This window comes from Takifugu rubripes, chromosome 3 (assembly GCF_901000725.2).
Source record: "Takifugu rubripes chromosome 3, fTakRub1.2, whole genome shotgun sequence".
Classification (NCBI taxonomy): Eukaryota; Metazoa; Chordata; class Actinopteri; order Tetraodontiformes; family Tetraodontidae; genus Takifugu; species Takifugu rubripes.
The window spans coordinates 7286660-7307697 of record NC_042287.1 but is presented as its reverse complement, the minus strand read 5'-3'; the positions used below and the strand labels follow the sequence as shown (position 1 = coordinate 7307697).

The window sequence follows — 21038 nt, the reverse complement described above, 5'->3', positions numbered from 1 at the left end:
TTGAAGTTTTTGACTGCCTCATTGGTGGCTCTGAAACACATCCAGAAAAGACTTGTGGGACAAGACATAATGAAAAACAATAAAGGATTGTAGAATAATACTGAACAATTCTGAAATTGCAGTTCTTTTGATGCTTGTGATTATTGAAGATGTACTTTAGAGAAATTTCACTGAAAAGATATGACTCTGATGTTAATTCTGTAGAATAGCAATGTATACCAAATGTAATCTTTCCAATGCTATGAAGAATTTATACATGAAATTGATATGCAATAAAACCTGTGTGCTTTTTAAAGCTGTCCCAACTGCATTTGTGACATGTTAAAAACAATTTAAAAAAAAAAAAAAAAACAGCCAGTCAACCATCTTTTCTAAATTTCTATCATTACATTAAGGGTTTTTTTTAAAATAAATAGTTTGTGTACACGGGAAAGTACAGTTTTATTTTATTTTGAATAATTAAGTGGGGATTCACCACCTATACGTTCAAACGACTGTTTAAACGATCAGAACATCCCTTTGCTAAAGATTATTAAACCAAACATCCGCATGTTTTTCGCTGGAATTTATCCTCACTGTAAAGGACGTTACCGGTAGTCGCCACTAGATGGGAGTAATGTCGAACCTCTCCTCTTCCACTTGTTAAATCAAAATCTCAAAAGTTCATGGAACAGCATAACTCTTGTAATCTTCCATGGACCAGTTATAGTACAACTTTACTCAAGTCCTGTTTAAGGTTTGTTGTATTTTGCCTTACTTGAGTATATTATTTCCGGCTACTGTATATTATACATATTACATATGTGTTGTCTTTACCATATAATTTTGATTTTGTTCTTTCTGTGACTGAATGAGTGCACCTGTAGCAGTATTTATATCCGCGTAGAATGTTTATTAGGCCTGTGACTGCACAATATCAATGTGTAATGACGCAAAATAGCCACTAGATGGCGCGTGCTGTGTAGCTGACAGGACTGCAGCTTCTGCCGTAAATGTGGCGAAAGAGTCGTAAAACTTCCTCAAAACAGCTGCGTTCCTTAAAGCTTACATTTCGAGCCAGATGTTGTTGGACCCATCCGTGCGCGTATCCGTCCCCTTATTTTGCATATTCAACCACTTTGGTTTTCATTCTAAATTAAAAGTGTGTACCCTCCGGTTCTACCTGGGTTTTTATGTTTTGTTCTTTAGTGTAGGGTTGCTTTTATTAACTCCTGAGACAGGAAGATATTAAATGATGTAAAGAAAATCTACTGTTTTGACAGTCAGCGACACTTTTTAGGGACACCGGGTCTCAGCGCAGCTGCGTCACTAATTTTTTTTTTTTTCAAAAATAGTTAATTTGTGCAAATGCATATGATCAACACGTATATCCTTATTTTCTAAACGTTCTACAATAATAAAAACATTTTTTAAAGTTTTCATTTAACAACCTAATGAGGATGAAAGTTTTTTTTTTTTTTTTTTTTAAACAACTTAAGTTTTGCATGTCAATAGTCACCTATAAAAGAAATTCAGCCGAACCCGTTTCTAAATGTTCGTTTGCAGAAGACAGCGAGATCATTCACATGACATGAAATTTGAACCGAGTCATGAGAATTGGGATTAAATGCGTCATTATCGTATCTACAGTTGGGGAAACTGACCAGTCAGCCTTAAAAACAACAAACGCATCAGTCAAGACTTTGGATTTTGATCGATTCCCAAAGAATCCATTTGCCGGTCTGCATTAAAAACATCACGTGTCCCTTTAAGAGGAAGGAGCGAGGCGCTCTCACACTTCCTCTCTGCTCCCACAACCAAAACATCATGGGGGCGTCTGCGGCTCACAAAGGCCCCCGTCTCGTCTGATTCTGTGGGGAAGCTCCGCCGCATCATGCTCCAGCTCAACGACACGGTGGAGCCGGAGAGCCCCGGCGCGGCCATCCTCCACCCCGCGGAGACCGAGGACGGGGTCGAGGTCGCCTTCACGCCGCCGGAGGCCGCACCAAACCTCGGGCGCGGAGCCTCGGCGGCCTGCTGCCCCCCGCTACAGAGGCTGACGCCTTTCCATGTTCACAACCCAACTATCCAGGCCAAAGTGAAGGACTACTTCGTCTTCAGGGTGAGTTTGGGTTAAGCAGTGTTGTCCACGGGGTGGCTAAACAGCCTGGTTTGTGTTGTGATGATCCCAGCCAGGTACCATCGAGCAGGCTGTGAGCGACATCAGGAGCGTGGCTCTGTCCTCCGAGGATGGAGAGGTGCTCAGTGTCTGGCTGCTGACAGAGTGAGTGACCTGTTCCCCAGGGCAACCCGGGAGAAAAGAAAAGCAGCTCTTGGCTTAAACTTACGGCTTTCTGGTGTTTGTTTCTGCAGAGTTGATCACTGGAACAACGAGAGGGAGCGACTCGTGCTCATCGCCGACAGGTAATCCACAGTGTGGACGTCTCTGTCTGGGAAGGAGCTGCAACGCCATTTACAATCCGATCCGTCCCGCAGGTCGCTGCTGGTGTGCAAGTACGACTTCATCAACCTGCTGTGTCAGCAGGTCATCAGAGTCTCGCTCAACGCCGTGGACACCATCTCAGTGGGCGAGTTCGAGTTCCCGCCCAAGTCCCTGAACAAGTACGACACGTTTTGTAATCTCAGGCAGCGGGAAAGTAGCGCCCCCACATCCTTTAATGGCGTCAGTAAACCCGGGGCCTCATTTATTAAATGAAATCTATACACACACACACATACACCCATTCCGTTGTCTACGACTCCGCACACACGCTCTGAGCTCTCTGTTCCGTCGCCGTGGTGTTAGTGGAGACGGCGGAGCCCTGTTCCGTTGCTGAGTCACTTAGCTGGATGGCTAACAGCACTCACACAATGGCAGCAACTGTCAGGAGCTAACAGGCAGCAGCCAGAGGTCATCAGACGGAGCGTAGAGAGCATCCCTCCTCCACAAAAGCCTGGTGCCCGTCCTGTCCCGGTGGGGACGTAGTTAAAAAGAGGAGAGTGATGCTGGAAGATGCACCGGTATTAGAAATGAGTACAACATTATTCAAGTAGACCCCTCTGGTCAGCCTGGGGCCACAGGTTGGAGGATGTAGCAGGCTGATGGGTTCAAATAAAAAGACTAAAATAGTTCTTGTCTTACAGGAGAGAAGGGTACGGGATTCGTGTGCAGTGGGACAAGCGTCCCAGGGCCTCGTTCCTGAACCGCTGGAACCCCTGGTCCAACGACGTGCCCTACGCCACCTTCACAGAACACCCCATGGCCCGCGCCGATGAGAAGGTGGCCTCTCTCTGCCAGGTGTCATCTCTTTAAAAGCAAATCTACAGTCAGCCTCTTGAATACTGTCGGCCCCCGGGACCGAAGACGTTCCACATTTGCAACCATTTCGTTAATTCCCTAGTTGGAAATTGTTTGAAAAAGTCTAATTGGACATTTGCTTTATTTGAAGACAATGCTGCCAGGTGTCTCTGTCGGTCTGGATCCATGTCTGATGGTTCTGCTGTTGTGCTCTCATCCAGCTGGACAACTTCCGCACCCAGCTGGTGCAGGCTGTGAAGAAAGCCCACAAAGAACAGCCCATTCCCGGCCGCGCCAACGGCGTGCTGATCCTGGAGAAGCCGCTGCTCATCGAGACCTACCTGGGCATCATGTCCTTCATCAACAACGAGGCCAAGCTGGGCTACTCCATGACGCGCGGCAAGATCGGATTCTGAGTTCCACAACACCTCCCGGCCCACGTGTCTGTGTGGACTCTGTCTGGAGGGAGGCCGGCGTCCCCCCCTCCCCCCGGAGCGAGCTAATGTAGTTAGCTAATGTAAAGCGGCCCGGCTGCTGAAGGTAGCCCACGCATTTGTTTGTAAAAAAGAGCTGCGCGCAGTTCTGCCAAATGTACACGGGCCCTCAGGAAAACGTTCCCCTTGAGAACCTCTGTACTCCAGCTTCATGCATTCTCCTGTTCCTCTTTTAACAACCCCCCCCCCCCCCATCAGGCCAAAGATGTCACACTTCACTTTAAAACAAAAACAAGCATTATTTCAGAGAACAGAGAAGAGCTGGGGGCTGATGACGCGGTTTTTGATGTTTTTTTTGTTTTAAATAATATGGGGAATACAGGGGTCATGTCACATGACTGCCGTTATGTTAGGGAAACAGATTCAGGATCAGTGGACAGTTCCACCCCGGCGCCGCGCTCTCCGTGCTGGTACCTCATTAGTTACATTGTTGTTCAGCGCAGGTGTGAGGCAGCGTCGCTACTGCTAAAATGTCCCCGTAACAAATGTTGAGCTACAAAACTGTTTGTTTGTTACCACACAACATTGCTGATGTTTACTCCTGGTCTTGACTAGCGCATGTTCGCTGCACGCTCGGCTTGCATGATTTTAGAGTCTTCTAATTTGATTCAAATTGGATTTGAACGTGCTCATTTTGTTTTATTTGCCTGCTGTTAATTAAAAAAGCATTGTTTTTTGGCAGCCTGGATTATTTTGAAAGAGATTAACCTGTTATTAAAAACAATGTGGTTTCCTTTACGTCCAAGCTGTAACACCGTAGCCGTGGGGAAAAAAATAAATGTCTACATGTTCCTGTCGGGACCTTTGGCTCCGCTCATTGTTTGATCATATACTTACTTAATATTGTGATTAACAGCAAGTTTCAGGATTTTGTGAGGAAGTAAAAAATACAGGATGCGTGTAGACATAATCCTTCTAAAATAGGTTTCGTTGGGATTTAGCTACCAACAAGAAAAGCAACTGTTGAATTGTTTTCTCATGGACAGCACTGAGGAATGTTCTGGATACTTCAAAAGTTAGTTTGTCGTATTTTTCACAACAAAAGTATCAAAGATGTGTGTTGCGTTTTATGCTACCCAGTTTATTATAAATAATCATAAAGAATCCACAGTAAATTCTACAAAACAATTACAAAAATACAAAACAATTACTTGCTTGGCTTTAAGCATATATTTAAGAACGGTTCTGCTGGTAGAAAAAGCTCCGAGAAAATCCAGCACTCGTGAGGAATGTTGCGAAATGCCTGACGTGACTGTAGCTGGACCAGGAAGTGAACGTCACGCACTTCCTGCGAGTTTTACTCGTGGTCCTGGTCAGCGTCCATGTAACACAGGCAGAGCTGCTCCTTCCCGAGGACGAGCAGGGCGTCTCCCCGGCAGTGCCAGTTCAGCGCCTGGACCTGGAATCCACCTGACAGACGGGCCACATGTCAAGATGAAGACATCTAGCATGGAGATTTATCCCAGGCTCTGGCAGGCATGTCCCTGGGATGGAGCCAGCCTCATACCAGAGGAGCCTGTTACCTTCAGTGGGGACTTGCACGGAGACGCAACCTGCCGGGGTCCAGAGATAGAGCCGGGCGTTGCCTGTGCACAGAGCCAGCCGGGGGCGTCGGGGGTCCCACTGGAAGCAACGCACAGCTGATGTCTGCTCCAGCACGGCCTCCAGGCTCATCTTCTGCGTGTCCCAAACCCAGACCACGCTGGCCATGTTGTCTACAGTCAAAAAATAGATGCTGCAGTGAGCCTACAGACGCAAATTCCCAAATTGCAGCGGCTTATTTTCGAGTCTCCCAGAATTCTGTTGGGTTTATGATATAACAACTAAATCCAGGCACCATTTTTAGTGGCTAGATAGCGACTGTCTGAGCTGAATGCCAGAGCAGAAACGCCGATCTTGGGGTTGGCTCGGTCCTGATCTGGTTTGACCACAGGAATCTGGACCGGCAGTGGGTTGATCTCATCTGGAGGACCAGCCACAACAAACAAGAGTTCATGAGCGGCTTGGAAAAGCAGAAACAGGAAAGGCTATCGTTTCAATAAGGCTAAAACTGGATGTACATTTGCTCCGAGTATTAAAGAGGGCGGAGCCATCCGAGATGGTCTGCAGAGACAAGTCTTCAGCACCAACCGCTGGTCTTCGCTCCACTTCCTTATACACCACCTGGAAACACAAACACCCAGGAAATGAGCCATGCGCCGCGCCTTGAAGGCTCAGCATGAGGAGCACACAACACTCACAGCTTTGGTGCTGTTGATGCTGGCAGGGTGCTCGAACTGAGCCACTTTCTTCCACGTGATGTGATTGAGGATCCGTACCTGACGCCAGGGGCGAGAGTTTCTTTACATTCAGGCTTTTATTACCAGCTGATGCGTTGAGTAAATGCTGTTTCTGCTGTGCTGATTATCCTTCCAGACCTTTTCGTCGTAGCTGCCGATGGCCAGGAACTGGCTACTGGGGCTCCAGGTCACAGACTTGATGCCCAGCGACCACTCGTAGGCACTGTAAGTCGACAGCAGACGGCCGTCCAAAGAATACAGCAAAACTTTGTACTGCAGAGACAACATAGCTATTAAAACAGTATCGCAGCAAAGCCTTTGCTAGCATCTCATCTAAAATGTGAATGTATCAATGTTATCATGGGAAATATTGCCTCATCAACATAATCTACATGCTACGTGTACGCAACGACGCTACGCTGGTTAAGCTAACGGTGCCTCCAGAGATCCGGTGAATGTAAGTGACACACATGTCTGCATGACTCACCTCCAGACAGCTATCCCAAACAGCCAGCACGCAGCCGTTAGGAGACCATTCCAACCCTGCCAGATCCTGTGTCTCCGTCTCAAAATGCTGTCACGAAGTTATGCCGCATTCATTAAGCGCTATACTTTTACTGAAAAAACACCGCTCACTCAAAACAGACCCGAGTCACGATGACGTCTTAAACGACACCGCCATAGTCACATGCTGAGAGCGTAAACTTTAGCTTTAGCCGAGTTAAACATATCGTATTGGCCATAAAACTCACTTACCCTGAGCAAATGCCAGTCGTCACACACAAATACACTGACATAGTCTTTACAGTCGCGACGTTCAGCCAAGGCCATGTAGCTGCCGTCTCTGCTGAAATCTATACCTGCGTGGGAGAAGATGGATGGACAAAGCTGGGGTTCTACAGGTAATGACTTCTACCATGTTTTTACAACCCCGATAAAGCTGAAGTGACTACAGGGGGGAAGGAGTTCTGCAACTGCTAGACTTGTGTGTATTGTGCTATTTTGATAACTGCAATTTGGTTTGTAATCCAGAGTAATTATGAGGCTCCAGCAGGTCGCTGGTATGCAAATATCATGGCCATATTCTTTATATGACAGCTGTGGGGATACAAGAGGGCATAGTGTTGCATGTGGAAAATGGGAAGAGTTGCAGACAATCATTTTTCCCCAGGCTGCTGACAGGCCTGTTATGAAGAGCATGCCCCATTTACTGAAGAGGGACGCAGCTGTCAGCGAACTGGGCCTGCGCCACAAGTTCTGGAACAGCATGTGATTCCGGGCCTGTCCTCAGGTACTCCTGGAACATCCCCTCCCCCCCACAAGCCAGGGGAAAACAAGGAAATCGATATTATTGTCACACTCACCCTTCTGACACACTTTGGGATACTTGATGTAGGACACAGCTTTGGTGCACAGGGACCAGACGGTGATTCTCAGCTGTAGAGGCGCCAGAAGAAACAAATGTAGGAATTATACAAGTGAAAAATATGTCAACATTTTGAGCGAATGTCAAGAAATGTGACAGACAAGACAAAAAATAGAATCTGCCCTCAACGAGGATGCTCACAGTCCCATAATAACAGGAGGGAAGATCCCAACCGGGGATCCATCTTGAAATGGGCTATTGATAAATTTGTATAAACAGTCAGAGATACTGGTTTGAAACCCTTAAGGGCTCCGTAGAGTGAAGCAGTGTTGTGTGTCCGAGTATTTCCACAGGGAATTAACACAGATACTAAACAACTGCTGTTACACAGACAGAAAAAGAACACCGCAATTAAATTAGGCTACATGTATTACATTAACGGATCCAAAACAACATCGCAACACATGGCGGGAAAGAAAGTGGGGCCCGTTTAATAGCCAAGTTGTAATGTAAGACCTATTTGCCTCAAGTGTGAGCGATTAACAGCAACTTGCGCCGCCAGCGTGTTGTTAGAATCCCGTCAAATGAGTCGGTGCCGCGGAGCGACGATCTGGCCACGAGCTGGCACAAGAGAGGCCACATGTGTTAATGCTTGGCTTTGACAGCGTCCACTTAAATACCCGCTGCACATATCAGCAAAACGAGACAGGAGGCACCGGGCCAGCAGCGCCGCAGGTTAGCAAGTTAGCAAGCTGCTAATGTGGACAGACATCAAACAGATTAAATGCCAAAAGGTTATATACAAGCAGGTCATAATGGAATGTCGGAACGCTCCGTTTTAGTGAGGTATGGATACCGACGTTACTGGCACAGTCCACAGAAAGCCAGTAAATTACTGGTGCAATGTAGAGTAGCTGTCCTGTCCGATCATGATTTGGATGTTTAGATAGTAAAATAACCTGGTTATAAGCTTAAAATGAGAACATTCTGTAATCCCAGAGAAAGTAGGAACAAGTGCTGGAAACCAAAAAGAAAAAAAAGTGAATTTGTGAAGCTTTCCTGCGTAGTAGATGTAATAAGGGTTCTTATCTTAGCAATAATAAAACCTGACATCTGACTGATGGGTTTTGCATGTGAGAATGTGCAGAATTCACTGAAGTGACACAGCTTTCATCAAAGTGTCCAGACAGACATTTGAACTGGGCAGAGTCTGTCACCTAACTGGGCTGAAGTGTCAGCCCTCCTGTTCAGTCAGCTCCGCAGGCCCCCGTCGTATCACCGCACAACACTCTTCCTGGACATCCCCCTCAGGCGTTATGCCATAGTAACCGCTATCAACAGCGCTCAAACACACACACTTACACTTTTTAGATGCCTTCAGCCCAACATACAGCGAATGTGTGGAGATCAAGTCCTGAAAGTCAGTGTAACCCTAAACTGGCTGAAGGAAGGGGAGCGCGAGGAAAATATTTATCCTTGTGGGGGGCTGGGAAATAAGATACTAGCTTTAGTAGGTAAAGCTGGACATAAGACCGTCACCAAAGGTGCACAGTAGCTCTATGATGAGGGCAAAGGCTTAGTTAGTGTAGGTTCCTGTGAAAAAAGGTCTCTCCGTGTAAACCATGCCGATGGAACGCATCAGAAATAGCAATTTATCATCCCTCAGCCAGTCGTCAGAACAAGGAAAAGCACAGAATTGCAGAATATTCTCATTATTGGCAGCTGAGGGTGAGAAGATAACTGAGAAGTCACTGCCCAAAGCTACTAACAGCAACCTGGGAAAAGAAACGCCATGGGCCGCTCTTCTTGCACCCTCGGCTGTTGTCAGACAGCAGCAGAGTGCATCTGATGCCCATCTGTCAGCAGAAGATTAGAGCGAAGCAGTTCCACACAGAAAACCATTTCAGCTTGACATAGTCCATTTCTACTGTTACAGCCCCGAGAACGAGGAGCTGGAGCCGTACGCGGCCCACATGTTCGGCACACACGAGCGAGCTGTTGTCCCCTGCCGAGGCGCAACAGCTGACTACATTTGGTGTTTGGTTCGACGGCGACATTAGCAACAATGCTGCATGTTAGCAAGGCTCCAGCGGCACAGGCTGCCAATGTCGCAGCTAATCTGATCAATCAACAATCAAAAAAACCATTAGAGGACCAAGAGAAGCTTAAAGATGTCCTTGGCAAGGCATTTCCACCCTTAGTTTACCAGCCTTGACCTGGTAACGATGGATTACTGTGGATATACGAGTTATTTAATGAGACCATCCGTGCATGTGAATCTTAGACGAGGAAACCTGTTATATGGGTATATGTGAACCACTCTCTGCATTATATACTGTACCACACAGATTGCATTCAGGAAGGGCTGAGCTACCGTCTGCAACAGCTACAAAAGACACAGATACACACACACAAACACACACAGGCAGGCAGCTGTCCTTAAACACATTAATATAGCAGGCTGTTTATGAGAGGAGCTGAAACTGAAGCTTGACACGGACACCCGTCTGGCACGGCCTTAATGAAATGTTGGGCTGGGGTGAAGGTAAGTTCATTGGGATCCTTGGCACTTGGTCGCCGCTACCTAATTTGCTGCTGTTAATTTAGCTTTGGATCCTCGACTACACCAGGATGCTCAGTAAGCAGGACAGGGCTTCCTGCTAGAGGGCGGAGGGCTCCTGAATGCAACGCCACAGGTCCCAAGATGACACACCTTTTCTTCCTCATTAAACAGCCAGGTTATGAAAATCTAAACAGATGGTTTCACTTGATGGATACGACTTAACCAACAGCACAAGCATGCTGTAAAACCTCTGATGCTAGCCGAAGACGCAGCTGGAGCCGTTTCCATGCTGAATCCCTATCTCGTTACAAAAAGAGCCCCTAACCTTTTCCACCCTCTTCAGACACAAAGCAGACATGCCACAGACACTTGCCCTCTCTGCACCCTCCTCCGGATCAGACACAGTTGTGTGTTCGGCCACAACACCTGTCAAAGGATTCCTGGAGTCAGCTTCAGCATGACAGACACAGCCCGCCGCGGTGCCCCGCGGGTGGCTGCCAGTGCTTCTCACCCCGTCCAACATGTGCTTGCTATGGCTTGAATTTAAACCGGGAGTCAGGAGGCAGAGAATAGTACTAAATGCATCTTTATTAGTCTGGGATTTACTCTGCGGACCAGCTCCTGACACTTGTGTTATGTTGGCAGCGGCCAGTGAAATTCGGTTTATCCATCATGTAAACTGCTATTTCAAGCAATAACACACAATCGCAAGATCTAGTGGGAAACATGCTGCTTCACATTAATGTTACGATATGGAAAAGTGCATTCTAACCATTTAAATTAATATTGACAATGTTTCCTAACTGGAATGATGCACCACATCTGCTGATAAAAAGCAAATGAAACTCCAATGTTCAATTTCTACCAAAGGAATAATGTCGCATTCATTTCCAATATGGCTCATCTGATTAAATCTAACCTTTAATTGTTGAATTGATTTTGTTTTAGTGAAATCTTGTTGTCATTAGAGCACATTTTAATAGCACTTCACTCACTTTTAGGCTAAACTCCTAAAATAAGAGGACCCCCGGATGTCCCACCTGTGTTGGAGAGGTTCTCCAGCATCTTGTATGACAGGATGCTAACAGGAATACGGCAATGAAATCAGGCCGAATACATCTATCTTGTGGGTGGTGGGGGGGTTGCGGGGGTGGTCAAGGAAGGCTCTGGTGTCTGGCTATTTTCAGATTCCCCTTCTTTACGGGCCAGCAACAGTTGAAACCAGACAAGCTTGTGCATAAACACACTCCTGAGCACATGAATGCGAGTGACCATGCGCACACCGACTTCACACTTACATGGAACTCAGTGGTGTTGAGAATGTGACGTCCATCTGGACTCCAGCGTGAGGAGAGCAGACCTATCGAGCCCTCATCGATCTTGCAGTGCCAGTCCGGTTGTTCGAGAGACCACACCTGCAGAGAAAAGGAAACAGGCCCGAGTCTTGATTTTCAACAGAACAATTACTTCAGCAGCAGAGACCATGAAAGACTGGCGCTGGATACCCCTTCAGAGGTAAACTCCATGTGATAGACACTGAAAGGTTGTAGTCTTAGCCACCACATGCATTCAAAAGAAGAAAAAAAACAAAACACAAACTGCACAATATTTTGTACAAAAGTGTTTGATAAGAACTGAGTAAGAAAGAATAATATGTGTCTCTAATGCACATATTTAAGAAATGAAAAATACTGGAAATAAATAGCCTTATAAGACCTTTTTAAGGAGCAATTGTAATGTGAAGGAGCAGACATTTGGCCAAATTTCTGCTGCTCATCAATTTATATCATCTATAGGTGAAATGATACAAAGAACTCCCACCAGGAAAGCACCACGGCTGTAAAACAGAAGACACTTTAAAGACGTATAAGACTTAGAAGTACTAAAATATCTTTAACAAACTCTATATTTGTAAAGTATATTTTAGAAAAAAAAAAAAAAAAAGATTTTGAAATCAGTTCACACAGGCAAAAGCTTGACTAACACGGATGCAAAGATCAAATGAAACCCAGCCACACTAAAATACTACTAGCCGGATTTTACTGAAACATTAAACAGTTCCAAGGAAAGGCTAAAGTTATATTTGCTCCTAATCGAATAAGATTTACTGTCACACTATCGGCATCACATACAGACCAAATAAAGACGTACTTGTAGCGTCATCTCTGCATACCTGTACCATTCCTCTCTTATACATAGCGCAGAGGATGAAGAGAGAGTCAGAAGACCAGTCCATGTGAGAGATCTGGTCCAGGCAGGAGTAGAGATGCAGGATTTGTAAGGTGCTCATGTCCCGAACCACCAGCCTGTATTGAACACAGGTCGCCTGAGAAGAACAGTCCAAATGTGAATTCACAAAAGTGCTACTGATTTCATTTGTTGGGGGTGGCTTTCCAAAATATTAATTTGATGTCTGACTGACTTACCAAATATTTTCCATCCGGTGAAACTTTGCAGAGCTGATTGGTCTGTTTGAAAACCTCTGAGAAATTCATTTGGATGGTCCTGCAAAAGAGATGCAAAACTTAATCCTACGCTACAATATGCAGCATTTCCCTCTTTCAAGCACTATGGTGTGGTTTGTTTTTTTGTTGCATGTTTTATCATTCTCATTTAGCACAATGAAACAATGCGGATGAAAAATAAACTCTTCCCTCGTTTGACAAAGAATCTGAAGCATGTGTAGTTTCCAAAAGCTGACACGTGGTGGCGCTTTATGTCCGAAAAATATACCTGCTCTGGATAGAACATATTCACGGAAATTCTACAAAACAATACATTATCATGACTCAGATACATGATTTAAATGGGCAATGAGCTTACAATAATAACGGATTCGGTTTAAAACCAAAGCATATGCGGTCCACATGTGGTTAAAAAAAACACGTATTTTTACTTTAGGCAAGCAAAGAAGTTGACAATAACCCTTTCAAGCAATGTAAAGCCCGCCAAATGTGCGTCTACCTGGCTTTAGTGGTGTAGTTTATATCAAATAGGTGTAACGTTGGGTCAGTAGAGATTGTGCAAGCAAAAGTAAATCAAAAAGAAATCCAGCAAACAACTCTCGACTCATACAGTACTCAAGTAAGCACACCGCTAGCATTTCAGCAGTGCTCCCTTTGTGGGCATCTTCTAGGTCTAAACTTACTTTCAATCACAAATGCTTGAAGTAGTCGCTTAAAAAAGACAGTCAAATAATCGCATAATCAGATTAGAGATGGTTTTCATCGCATGACTTGCACACAGGTTGCCGATGCATGCATCCATCTGTAGCTAGTTTGTTTGGGCGAGCTAATGACGACAAAATGGCTGCGGACCAATCAGAACGTCAGTTCAGGTTCGACAGACTTATGGGAAATGTAGTTTATAGTTGAATTGTTACTTTTATCCTGCGTTTGTGTGCGCGTGTGTGCGCGCCCGCGTGCGTCTACATATGCTGTAAAATCATATCTTATACGCCTTTTTAACAACTTTCAATTTTTACTGTGCAGATATTTTAGTAACTTTTATGTATATTTACATATATATGACTTATCTGATAGAGGGTGGGAACACAACGGTCTTTAATTTATTTTTGTTCAATAGTCAGCGTTGATTTAGTTACTTATAAAGTAAGATTCGGACTTTCTTCATCTCCCAGCAAATTTTAATTTTTGAGCCGCACAGGTTTCCCGCTTGCGTGCGCCTAAACCGCGCTACGCCGCCTCCCTGCTTCTCCCAGCGCAAAAATAAACCGCTTCACGTCTCCTCCGACAAACCTGACACTTCCTTCAACAGCATGCAAATCAGCTCCAACACTTGTTTCGCCGCTGTTGATTTTGTTAATCGCAAAAGTCAATCAATTCCAAGTGCTGTTATCATACTGTAAAGCGGATCGGTATTTTTGTTTTTTGTTTTTTGGTTGTTGCTGTTTTTTTATGGAGGGTCACTCTTTTGGCTCGTGTGATAACAAACAGGCAGGTGGACGGAGCTGCGTAATTCCTCGGAGTTCTTATTGGAATAGTGATAACTTAAAGGTACGTTAATATTTTTACGTTTAATACCCTAGGCAACATAATGATTTACTTTTTTTGTGTTTTAATTCTTGCTGCCCCTTACTAGATTCTGTTTATCAGCGTTTGTTGTGCAAAGAGTGACATGCGGCATATTAAATAGTCTATGAAATAATTTATTTAAAATACCAAGAATGTCCGTCTTGAAATTTGTTATTGTGCAATAAGGCCTTATTCCGTCGATACCTACACATGATCCAATCATAGCTAAATACAGACCGTTCTTTAAAGCTGATTTGCCATTTTAGTGTTTATCCTCCTCTACAGCGCGCGTTTATGGCCTAAATTAAAGCAAATGTTTCAAGCCGTATTTTGCTTTTTTCTTTGTATCGTTTTAAAAAGCCTATATGCTCTCATAAGATATTTAATGCATTAATTATAGATCGTAAACGACAGTGTCTCGTCATCGACAACGACGCGCACGATTTTCAAATCCTCAGAAGGCGTCCTCAGGTGATTCCACGTGGATTCCGCCGGGTGGTGGAATCAAAAACTATTTTTAAAATTAATTTCATTTTCTCAGTCGGGACTATATGTTCTTGACCCATGGGAAACCTTTGTGTGTGTGCGCTCGCGCGCGTCTGTGCGCGTGTGTTGTCATGGATGCCGTAACATGGAGACACGTTGCACAATGGAAAGATCCATTAGATCCATTAAAGCCGCTCGTTATAGTGATAAGAAAACGAATATTCAAATAAATGGAAGAAAGGCAAATTCTATCTATCTATCTATCTATCTATCTATCTATCTATCTATCTATCTATCTATCTATCTATCTATCTATCATATGGGTTAGTAATTCAGAGATATTAAAAAATAAATACATTTCTTTTGAACCCGGTCCTTGGACGCCCGCTCTCTCCGCACAGGCGCATCAGATCCCCTGAGCGAACCAAAAACCCTCTGTGGGATCTGACCAGGCTGCACTAAATGCTGTGCTGCGGGTTGAAGCGGGATTTTGCGGCGGCAGCCTCGTCTGCAGCAGCGGGAAGCTGCAGGTGCTGCAGGCCGGAGCCGTCACCAACCCCTCAGAATCTTTCCTTCAGCGAGGCCGCAGTCTTCACTTGTTTATTCACTTGTTCTTATATTGGCCTTTGGTCAACATGACACCATTTTACATGTTTACTGAGTACATCTTGAATCGATACAGTACAGAGCAAAGTGAAAAGGGCCATGTGCGCCGGATAATGTGGCCATTACACTTTAAAAGTGACGGGAAATTTAATAAGGAACGATCAGTGTAACTCAAAGCATATAAAATTATTGTGTTTTTTTTAAAATGACAGAATCATAGTTTACGGCAATTTTATTGTCCCCTGTGCCTTTAAATTCATTCACCTTTGTAACACTTTTTTGTGCGCCCATTCAGAGGGGTTACTAGGGAGATATGTCGCTGTTGTGGTCGTTGTGAATATAATAAACTTTACGGCGGACAGGACGTCGCACGGATGTTATTTAGTGGCAAAATGGCCTCAACGCAGCGGAGGACACGCTTTACCGACATGATGCTGGAGACTTTTTGAGTTCCAGTTGACTCTGGGGCTATTTTTTCAGGGTCGAAAAGCGTCGTGGGTGCTCCCCCAGAGGTACGTTTTCCAGTCGTTGCCGTTTTTTTCTGCAAAGATTCTCTTCGAGCAACGTTGGACCATGATGTCGGAGCATAAACAGTAAAGACTGAAAAAGAAGCACATGTGTTAGTTTGAGACGGAAGCGGAGGGAGGTGATGCTCGGACCTCGCAGAAAAAAGTGAGGCGGTGATGAAGCAGGCAGGCCCGGGCACGTCAGGGGCCCCTGACACCGCCGCACCTCACTGGGAATACATTGGTGTGATCACACCTGGATGGAAATACACACGCCCGTGGGCGCGTGTGTGTGTGTGTGTGTGTAGTGATCTTATCAAATTTATTTTCTCTGAATAACATTGTTATATTTATTTATTTTATTTCCACAACCAGGGTGTTATATGCATGTATTTGTGTGTGTGCCCTGCAGAGTGTTCTGCCCATCACCAGAATATCTATCCTCTAAAATGTCCCAGTCCACCGTCACTGAGGAGGGAGGCACCTTCGAGCATCTCTGGAGCTCCCTGTGAGTGTCCACACATTTCCTGTATTAGTTGTAATTGTAAAAATGTTGTTGCAATGTTCCTTATTAAAAACAATGCACCACTATACCTGGAAAGATGCTCCAGTTCTGGGGTACCTCTTCATGGATGTTGCTTTTTAATCATTCCGCAATGTCTTACAGGGAGCCAGACAGCACCTACTACGAGCTCCCTCCAGGCAGCCAGCAGGGAGAGCGTCCTGTGCCCTCTACCAGCACCCCAGGGTGCCACTGTAGTGCCGCAGAGAGCTCCATGGACGTCTACCACCTGAGAGACATGAATGACAATGTGATGGTAGGACAACAAGCACCATTTCTGGCTGCAACTATGACGTTTAAACAAAATCCTGACGCGAGTTAATGACCCTATTCTGAGCTTTTCACTATTTTTTACATCATTACAAGGAAATTTTATATAGATATATATATCTATCTATATGTATATATAGTTTCCCGCCAGCATTGAGGAGATTCCCTCCATTTGGTTCCCTCTCATCCGCAGCCTTTTCCCTCTCTGTCTCCTCATGGCTGAGCAGCCTTTAGGGAGTAAATGAGTGTGTGTGTGTGTGTGTGTCTGTATTCGTGTGTGTGTGTGTGAGTCTGGGGAGCGTTAATTAAATCCCAAGCCAGGACCCCTTGCTGCTTCACAACCTGCAGCTTAAAGTGTGCACCTTAACCAGCACGCACATGTGTTTGCAGGTAAATGCACCTGCACATTCTTGTTAAATCATTGAAAATTTGCATCTATAGAGATTGCGTCAACTTGTTAAAAATGCAAATCAACCAGTTTAGACCTTGACTAAATCTTAGATATGTCGAAAATACTGTTTGATTAGATTTCTTCAATTCTAATTAAATCAGCTCATTGTGATAACGCTGTTCTCCTAATCACAACAATCATTTCTGGTCACGACCCTGTTCCCTTCCTCTTCCGATATGGAATATTGGCAGGATGTGATCTTAAAAAAGGGCAAGCCTGGGCCTGTCGGGCCTGTTAATGAATACTGGTGACATAAAGAAAAGGGCGGAGCCACGATGATTTGTTGTTAGATGCGAAGCAAGTGGAGAAGGCCGAGTCAGGGAAGGAGAACAAGTGGAGGAGAGACAAGGTGTAGGAACATCTGCTGTATCCCCTCATCATGTCCCGCTTCAGACAGAGGTCAGCTGACCTCAAAGGGTTCAGCCTTTTCAGTCGCAACAGAATCCAATGAGAGGCCGAGCACGGGCTACCATAGCAACACTCACATGGGAGCTTTAAGATGCTGTATGATGCGGTGAGTAAATCAGAGAGAAACTGTTGTTTTTGTGCATGAACCTGGACATAGAAGATGTCTTATGAATAACATTGGTTCAGATGAGGGCACGACGTGGTGCAAAGATGAAGGGAAATATGCTCATGACTTATTTTGAATATTTGTAAATGGTTTAGAGAGTTGTGTGTTGAAACAACAGAAGACATTGCTACATGCAAGGGCCAGTTGTGTTTGTGCATTTGGAAATGGCATCTGATGACCTGATCTATCACTATGGATTTAATGTTGGGCACTTTAGCTGTCACGAATTCAAACTTCTCTTTTGCCCCTTTCCAAATATCCCCAACAGGGGGCAGCATTTTAAACAAATCACCTCCGCTCACTCCTGCGTATTTCAGTTAAATTGAATCGATTTTCACTCAGCCGTCCTGTCCTTATCCTTAAGAACGTGTAAACATCTGTTACTAAGAGTTTTAATGTCATGCTGTTGAATAAAATAAGTTGAATGTTTTGATCGCAGCCCTAAACGGAAACCATTCACAACGTGATTTGCTACTTATTCTCAGATGTATATTTCACTCACCCTGACAAGTGAGAGGTGTAGTGAAAGACTTATCTCTGGCTCTAAATGTTTAAAACGTTTTAAGATCAGCTTTGAGTGGCAGATACCAAGATAGCTGCCCATAGGGGACATCTTAAGCTGAAACACTCACATGCGAGCACACACACCCAGATACACACGCGCGTATGCACAAAGTGGCACCAGAGGTTTTAGGGTCTTAGCTCTGTTTCAACTTGTTGATGATCCATCCTCTGTTTTAGAATCAAGCACACCTTTAAATGCACAGGCCTGTGTGTGTGTGTGTGTGTGTGTGTGTGTGTGTGTGTGTGTGTGCATTCTTTTCTTACCAGCACACCTGGGCTCACCTGATACCATAAAACACCCAATGATACCAGTTAGTAGGAGATTTTAATGGAAATGACAAACCAAGGCTCATTTTTTAAAGCAAATGGTGCATTAAAGGTCGCAACATATAGTTTTCTCTGTTTTTAAAATACTCAATGTCCTAATGGTGACATCGTTGAATTTTTACATTCTTTTAGTTTGATCGGGGGGAAATTTATGTGGCATGATGTATGTATACATGTTTACTTTCGATACTAATGAGCTAAAGATGGTTATTCTGGACATTGTTTCAGATTACACATGACAACGATCAGTGATTCAGTAAAATCAGTTTTAAACCCTGATACAGTCTGGCACATCAGCTAGAAGCAGTATTGAACAATATCTTGCTTTTTAACTTTTCTTTCACTGTTCACGTGACTGCATTTAATGGAGCTGAGCCAAACCTGAGCAGAACATTTCGTTTGAGTCCATTTGTTCAGTCAATAAAGATCCCATCCTGCATGAAAGCATCCTCTTTCCACCTGCACAGTTTGCATGAAGTCCAGGACATTGACCTCTCACTGGATCAGAACATGCAGGCACAAATGTACGTATGGAGGCGGCTTTGAACAAACATTGGCTCCATGGTTTTTTGTATGCAGTGGCAGCAACATTGAGGTTAAAATCACACAGCAGAGGTGAGGCCAGGACATCATGCTGAAAATATGAGCTGCTCATTCCATTTCTGGTCAGCCTCTAAGTCTGTCTTATAGGGGCAGACTTTTCCAAGATAAATTAAAAATAAAAATTCTTACATCTATTCAGTTATCCGAATACTTGAAGATGTTAAAGAGCACCTGTTTAAAAATCTTCACACTGATGAAATACTTAAATAGTGTGAGGGATCTGACCCTTGAACTCTCGTTCTTTTATGTTAGCCTTCTCTCTCTCTCTCCCTCTCTCTCTTCCATCAGACCAGACAGTGTTTACTCAGTACAGGCCTTCACAAGGTGTTTTGAAGCGTGTGTGTACATGTGCCCCAGCATCGCCGTCTATGTCCGGGCATGTCATAATTAGAATGTCGTACCATTTTTTGGGTTACCGTCCCTCTCTTTGCTCCTCTCCCTCTCTGCCCTCCTCTCAGTCTGGAGTTTTTCTCCCTCCAGGCCGGTGCTCACCTTCACCTCTCTGTCCCTGATGCGCATGCATCTGCATGGGGCCGAGTTTGTGGAGCGTCCACTCGTGCACAACTTGCGTGATCCCCGCTAATAGGCTACGGTCTCGCGGCTTTCTTTGATTTGCGACTTTTTGGATGTTTCTGACTGACAAATGAGGTTAAAGCTTTAGAGGATGTACTACGTTAAAAAGAAGGTAGGTGCTTGATGTGTCTGCATGCGACCATATAACCATCATCAGCAAGATTTGAATTATGCACGTTCTTTTGTGAATCTGAAGCAGGTGATGCTCATGTGTTTGGCTGATTGGGTCATTGTTAGTAGGAAAAAGTGTGTGTGTAGGAGCACAGTAGGTGCCTGTGTGCATTTCCCAGCTGTGTTTTTTTTTTAAAAGAGCTACTTTATGAGATGCATTCTTAAAAAGGTGAGTCACAAAAGTGTTTTTAGAGTGAAGTTAAAAGGGCCTGGTAGAGTGTGTTAACCTGATCCTGCAACATGTTCCCACTGTTTAAACACAGTGGAGAGGACAGGAGTGGAATGGCAGGTAATTAGTAAGATCATTCCTGTGTTTAACAACAGTTCATTTAGCCCCAAGGAACACACACACACACACACACAAACACACATACACACAGAGTTGTAATTGAAATCTCATTTGTAATTCTATGTATTTTCAACACGATTGGACGCAGACACATGCACTTCCTGTAACTCTCCCTATCCTGGGCTAATCAAACCTCTCTTGGAGCCCGTAAGCCCCCCCATCCCTCCGACAGCACTACCTGTGCCCTCCCTCCGCCTCCCGCCTCCCTCCTTCTTCACCTCACTCAGTCCCTTCCTTCTTTGTCTCTCCGCAGTCCCAATACAACTTGCTGAGCAGCAGCATGGAGAGCCTGGGGAGCCGCGCTACGTCCGCCAGCCCCTACAGCTCCGAGAACGCCTCCTCGTCGGCCGTGCCCACCCCTTCGCCCTACTCCCAGCCCAACTCCACGTTTGAGGGCCTTTCGCCTGCCCCGGCCATCCCCTCCAACACCGACTACCCTGGACTGCACGCCTTCCAAGTGTCCTTCCAACAGTCCAGCACCGCAAAGTCTGCAACATGGACCGTGAGTACACCTACTTTCCTGTGTGTGCATGTGTGTGTGTGTGTGTGTGTGTGCGTGTGTTCAGGTAAATGTGATGCGCACATTACCCATGTGCACCGAGGCCCAAAAAAAAAGAAAAAGAAATCACACAAACTTGCTCAAGTCTGCACATGTGCAGGCATGTTGTGCACAAGAGAAAGTAGCGCATCATTCAGCGATTCATCTCGTCCTCTCTCCGCCCCTATAAATCTACAGCCAGGCAAGAGTGAAAGTCAGGTGTGTGGTCAAGAATGTGGCCGTTCAGAGCTGGACTGAGAAGTTAAGAAGGGTCCCCCCCCCCCTTCACTCAGTAGCCTGTAGCTTTATAACACTAAATATACGGCGTCATATCAGAAAACACCAGAAACGTAATTCTTCTATTTACAGCTGTGTACTAGCATTCTGGGAGCTTCCCAAGCCAAACGGCTATCCTGGGACGTGGTGGTGTTGACAGATATGTGAA

General features: G+C 44.9%; 3 protein-coding genes across 10 annotated transcripts in view; 2 read left to right on the top strand and 1 right to left on the bottom strand.

Annotated features, from left to right (window-relative positions):
* The first annotated feature begins 1739 nt into the window (after positions 1-1739).
* Positions 1740-4572, top strand: tprg1l (tumor protein p63 regulated 1-like). 3 transcript variants are annotated; one of them, XM_029833136.1, is made up of 6 exons: positions 1740-2101; positions 2172-2263; positions 2353-2403; positions 2476-2601; positions 3124-3277; positions 3429-4572. In XM_029833136.1, the coding sequence occupies exons 1-6, from the start codon at positions 1874-1876 to the stop codon at positions 3783-3785; spliced, it is 1008 nt and encodes a 335-aa protein (XP_029688996.1). In that variant the 5' UTR covers positions 1740-1873; the 3' UTR covers positions 3786-4572. The 3 variants fall into 3 exon arrangements, with proteins under 3 accessions (XP_029688996.1, XP_011600695.2, XP_003963185.2); XM_011602393.2 differs by having other exon boundaries at positions 1743-2101; positions 3124-3259; positions 3499-4572; XM_003963136.3 differs by having other exon boundaries at positions 1745-2101; positions 3499-4572.
* A 256-nt stretch (positions 4573-4828) lies between these two features.
* Positions 4829-13272, bottom strand: wrap73 (WD repeat containing, antisense to TP73). 2 transcript variants are annotated; one of them, XM_003963258.3, is made up of 13 exons: positions 13128-13272; positions 12406-12484; positions 12153-12305; positions 11278-11394; positions 7415-7487; positions 6807-6910; positions 6538-6624; positions 6189-6323; positions 6012-6089; positions 5832-5934; positions 5609-5734; positions 5295-5486; positions 4829-5181 (listed from the first exon to the last, which is right to left on the bottom strand). In XM_003963258.3, the coding sequence occupies exons 2-13, from the start codon at positions 12472-12474 to the stop codon at positions 5069-5071; spliced, it is 1350 nt and encodes a 449-aa protein (XP_003963307.1). In that variant the 5' UTR covers positions 12475-12484; positions 13128-13272; the 3' UTR covers positions 4829-5068. The 2 variants fall into 2 exon arrangements, with proteins under 2 accessions (XP_003963307.1, XP_029688995.1); XM_029833135.1 differs by lacking the exon at positions 13128-13272 and adding an exon at positions 12944-13103.
* Positions 11373-21038, top strand: part of tp73 (tumor protein p73) — an 18881-nt gene continuing 9215 nt past the window's right edge. The window contains exons 1-4 of one of the 5 annotated variants that reach the window (XM_029833132.1): positions 11373-11494; positions 16024-16119; positions 16279-16429; positions 20309-20557. In XM_029833132.1, the coding sequence (XP_029688992.1) occupies positions 11463-11494; positions 16024-16119; positions 16279-16429; positions 20309-20557 (528 nt within the window). In that variant the 5' untranslated portion in view covers positions 11373-11462. Of the gene's footprint in view, positions 11495-13729; positions 13996-15404; positions 15618-15672; positions 15910-16023; positions 16120-16278; positions 16430-19327; positions 19648-20308; positions 20558-21038 lie in introns of those variants that run through there. The other 4 variants (XM_029833134.1, XM_029833133.1, XM_029833131.1 and 1 more) reach the window with 4 other exon arrangements.